Here is a 4,988-nt window from a genome sequence, read left to right on the forward strand (position 1 = left end):
TATTATTTATTATTATTACTATTATTATTATTATAGTTATTATTATTATTGTTGTTATTATTATTGTTGTCGTCGTCGTCGTTGTTGTTGTTGTTGTTGTTATTATTATTGTTATTATTATTGCTGAGGAATGAGAAGCCATATTATTATTGTTATTATTATTATTATTATTATTATTGCTGAGGAATAAGAAGCCATATTATTATTATTATTATTATTATTATTATTATTATTATTATTATTATTATTTTTGCTACAGTACAAGAGTCCATTAATATACTTAGAGAATAACCACGCAGTAAAACAATATGTTGGGAAAAAATTACAGAATGTAATGGAAACCTTATATTATTTTTACCATTTTTTTAATTTGTCGGTAAATATCTGCATCCAATATCGTTTAAAGTGCTCCTGATTGGCGAAGCTCGTGATACTCTCCACCAATCAGAAACGAGATAGAAAATACAATGATATCGTTTGCGAATATTTACCGTCTTTATTGAGTTTTTTTAATTGTACAGGAATAAAACATGCTCGTTTAAACCGATACATTACTTGCTGCGGGAAATTGCAATATACTTTCATTTGCAATATACGAACATACACATTTTGATGGCGTATTGAAATTTGAGACTCTTACTTTGTTGAAATAAAAATTCCTTTGTGTGATTATTTTAACCGGGAAGTATTATTGACTTGATGAAAATGCTTTGATGTTTTTACTTTGATTTCGCTCTAAATAACTGCGTTTTTTTTATTAAGGGAAATGATGAAAACACGTGTTTAATTGATGTACTGATTTCATCAATAGGTAGATTTGATGTATAAATATGTGTAAAATTTAGGTCATGTAGTGTGTGTTTATATATATATATATATATATATACGTATGTACATATATATATATATATATATGTATGTATGTATATGTATGTACATACACACACACACATATATATATATATATATATACACAGGTATATGTATGTATATATATACAGTATATGTATATATATATATATACATTATATATATGTATATATATATATATATATATATACTGTATATATATACAGTATGTATATATAGTATATATATATATATATAGTTATTTATATATATATGAATATTTATATATATATATATATATTCTTATTTTTTCAATTTACCTCTTCGGTAAAGCAATTTGAATATAGATGCGTGAAAAATCAGTAAGGATATTATTATTATTATTATTATTATTATTATTATTATTATTATTATTATTATTATTATTATTATTATTATTGCTTTTACATCCGTTTTACTCCGACTTACGCTCCCCAACATTCCTGTTGCTTTTAACCTTTCCTCTGAAGGGGAATTTCGTAGTCTTCAAAATTCTCTATTTTGCCCTATTGGAAAATTGTTATTTCCCCTGTTTCCAATAATTATTTCCATTGTTTGATCAATTTATTTGATATTATTTGGCGTCACCAATACATTTCCAATGTAATATTTATGAGATTTTATTTCTTCTTTCAGGAAGGACTCTGGATTTTCGACATGGACGTTTGGGCAACACCATGAGGAGTACACACTTGCCCTCACCCACACTTGCCTCAGGTAGGTGGACATGAGAAATTTACGCGAGAACTCTACGGAGACCACACGCCATCTTTCACTATGTAAAACTTTCTTTTTATTATTATTATTATTATTATTATTATTATTATTATTATTATTATTATTTTGCATATCTATGGGATTCAATATAGCTCTGAGAAATTAAATTGAGTCTAATTAAGTCATTTTACTTTTAAAGATGTATAAAATTATTTATTTTTTATTTTGAGTTATGTTTTAGTAGGTTAATATGACTACTAAGTGACCTTTCTAGACCTGTACTAGTGCTTGAGCTAAGATCATGATTTTAATTGTGGATAAAATTTAAGTATCAGGTTTATTATTAAGTAAGGGAATCTAGATGCTTATATTCCATATATATATATATATATATATCAATATATATATATATTTATATTTATATATATATATATATATATATATATTTTTTTTTATATATATGCATATATATATAAAAATATATATATATATATATATATATATCAATATATATATATATATTTATATATATATATATATATATATATTTATATATATGCATATATATAAAAATATATATATATATATATATATGTATATATATATATATATATATATATTATTAGCTAAGCTACGACCTAGTTGGAAAAGCCGGATGCTATAAGCCCAAAGGCCCCAACAGAGAAAAAAACAGCCCAGGGAGAAAATAAAATAAGGATATAGAAAATTACGAGAAGTAAAGATCAATTAATATATACTCTTAAGATCAGTAACAACATCCACTACAAGGTTGAACATTTGAAGTGTGTGTGTGTGTATGTGTATGTTTGTGTGTGTGTGTGTGTATGTGTGTGTGTCTAGTACGACCATTCTTATGGGAGTACTTACAATAAGTAAGAACCTGCGAACACTTTCTTAGCAGTCGAAGACGTTACGTTGTTGGAACACGTCCAGAGAAATTGGTTTCCGATACATAATCTCGTTTAGAAGTTTTCCTCTCTCTCTCTCTCTCTCTCTCTCTCTCTCTCTCTCTCGTTTGTTTTTTCTTTAACAACCGAACAGTCATTTGCACCCTACAAAATTTTCCTAATTTTTCTGTTACTTCGAATGTAAGATATATTTAAATAATTCTCTCTCTCTCTCTCTCTCTCTCTCTCTCTCTCTCTCTCTCTCATTTGTTTCCTCTTTAAAAACCGAACGGTCATTTACACCCTACAAAATTTTCTTAATTTCTTCTGTTACTTTGAATGTAAGATTTACTTCACGAGGAATCTCTCTCTCTCTCTCTCTCTCTCTCTCTCTCTCTTACTCTCTCTCTCATTTTTTTTCTCTTTAACAACCGAACAGTCATTTACACCCTACAAAATTTTCTTAATTTCTTCTGTTACTTCGAATGTAAAATTTACTTCAAGAAATTTCTCTCTCTCTCTCTCTCTCTCTCTCTCTCTCTCTCTCTCTCTCTCTCTCATTTTTTTCTCTTTAACAACTGAACGGTCATTTACAACATGCAAAATTTTCTTAATTTCTTCTGTTACTTCGAATGTAAAATTTACTTCAAGAAATTTCTCTCTCTCTCTCTCTCTCTCTCTCTCTCTCTCTCTCTCTCTCTCTCATTTTTTTTCTCTTTAACAACTGAACGGTCATTTACAACATGCAAAATTTTCTTAATTTCTTCTGTTACTTCGAATGTAAAATTTACTTCAAGAAATCTCTCTCTCTCTCTCTCTCTCTCTCTCTCTCTCTCTCTCTCTCATTTTTTTTCTCTTTAACAACTGAACGGTCATTTACAACATGCAAAATTTTCTTAATTTCTTCTGTTACTTCGAATGTAGAATTTACTTCAAGAAATCTCTCTCTCTCTCTCTCTCTCTCTCTCTCTCTCTCTCTCAAATATTTGCTGGTGTTGATAGACTATCTATTTACTACTGAATTTTATGTGTTTATGAATAAATCGTCTTTGTCTAAAATGCACAAACTTCACATTGGTAACTTATTCATATTTGCATGTATATTATTCATTGGATGAAAACTGAAGTGAGTGATCGTGTCAGATTATATGGTAACTTAGCTCTTCCTTGCTATGGGATTATTATTATTATTATTATTATTATTATTATTATTATTAATATTATTATGGGATTATTAATATTATTATTATTATTATTATCAATGTTTTATGTTGCTGTTGTTATTTACTAAATAGAATATTATTATTATTATTATTATTATTATTATTATTATTATCATTATTATTATTATTATTTTCATTATTATTATTATCATTATTATTATTTTTATTATTATTATAATTACTGTTTATGTTGTTATTGCTATTTACTAAATTAAATATTATTATTATAAGTATTATTAATATTATTATTACTATTATTATTATTATTGCTATTATTACTATTATTATTACTATAATTATTATTATTATTATTATTATCATCATCATTATTATTAACAACTCGAGGAAGAACTGACGAGGCTGAAAAGTATAGCCTCATGTTATTATTATTGTTATTATTATTATTATTATTATTATTATTATTATTATTATTATTATTATTATTATTATTATTATTATTATTATTATTATTATTATCACGAGGGAAGAATTGACGAGGCTGGGAAGAGAAGCCTCGTGTTATGGCCTCATCCCCTTCAAGTGGGGAAGAATATTGGCATTCCGGGGAAGAAAAACGTAATATTCATTACTTCTTTGTCAGGCTGCATTTCCAATAGGGAAAATGGGCCGTGTTTACGGGGAACATTGTTGTTGCTCTTGAGTTTTGTATCGTATGGTGGCAAAGACGAGTTATGATTATTATTGTTGTTGTTGTTGTTGTTGTTATAATTTTTATTTTTATGATTATTATTATTTTTTGTTGTTGACGTCGTCGTCGTCGTTGTTGTTATTGTTATTATTATTATTGTTGTTGTTGTCATTATTATTGCTATTGTTATTGTTGTTAATTTTATTATTATTATCATTATTATTATTATCATTATAAATATTATTGTTTTTATTATTTTTATTATTATTATTAATTATTATTATTATCATTATTAATATTATTATTATTTTATTATTATTATTATTATTATTATTATAATTTTTATTATTGTTATTATTATAATTATTATTATTATCATTATTAGTATTATTATTAGTATTATTATTATTATTTGCCTTTGTTGCTGATTCGTTTTTCTGAATTTTGCATTATAAGGTGATATAACAGATTTGTTTTATTATTATTATTATTATTATTATTATTATTATTATTATTATTATTATTTAAACATACCAGTTATATTTTCTAACATTTTATAATTAATTTCACCCTAATATGAAAATAATGCAAAATATATTAGAA

At 25.0% G+C, this 4,988-nt stretch overlaps 1 protein-coding gene across 7 annotated transcripts in view; it reads left to right on the forward strand.

Moving 5' to 3' along the window:
• Positions 1 to 1,529: 1,529 nt before the first annotated feature.
• The window catches only part of LOC137620495 (proteoglycan 4-like), a 160,473-nt gene continuing 157,014 nt past the window's right edge, over positions 1,530 to 4,988 (forward strand). For all 7 annotated transcript variants that reach the window (XM_068350665.1, XM_068350664.1, XM_068350666.1 and 4 more), the window contains exon 1: positions 1,530 to 1,605. In XM_068350665.1, coding sequence (XP_068206766.1) covers positions 1,566 to 1,605 — 40 coding nt within the window. In that variant the 5' untranslated portion in view covers positions 1,530 to 1,565. The remainder of the gene's footprint in view (positions 1,606 to 4,988) is intronic.

Source organism: Palaemon carinicauda, chromosome 27 (genome assembly GCF_036898095.1).
Source record: "Palaemon carinicauda isolate YSFRI2023 chromosome 27, ASM3689809v2, whole genome shotgun sequence".
NCBI lineage: Eukaryota > Metazoa > Arthropoda > Malacostraca > Decapoda > Palaemonidae > Palaemon > Palaemon carinicauda.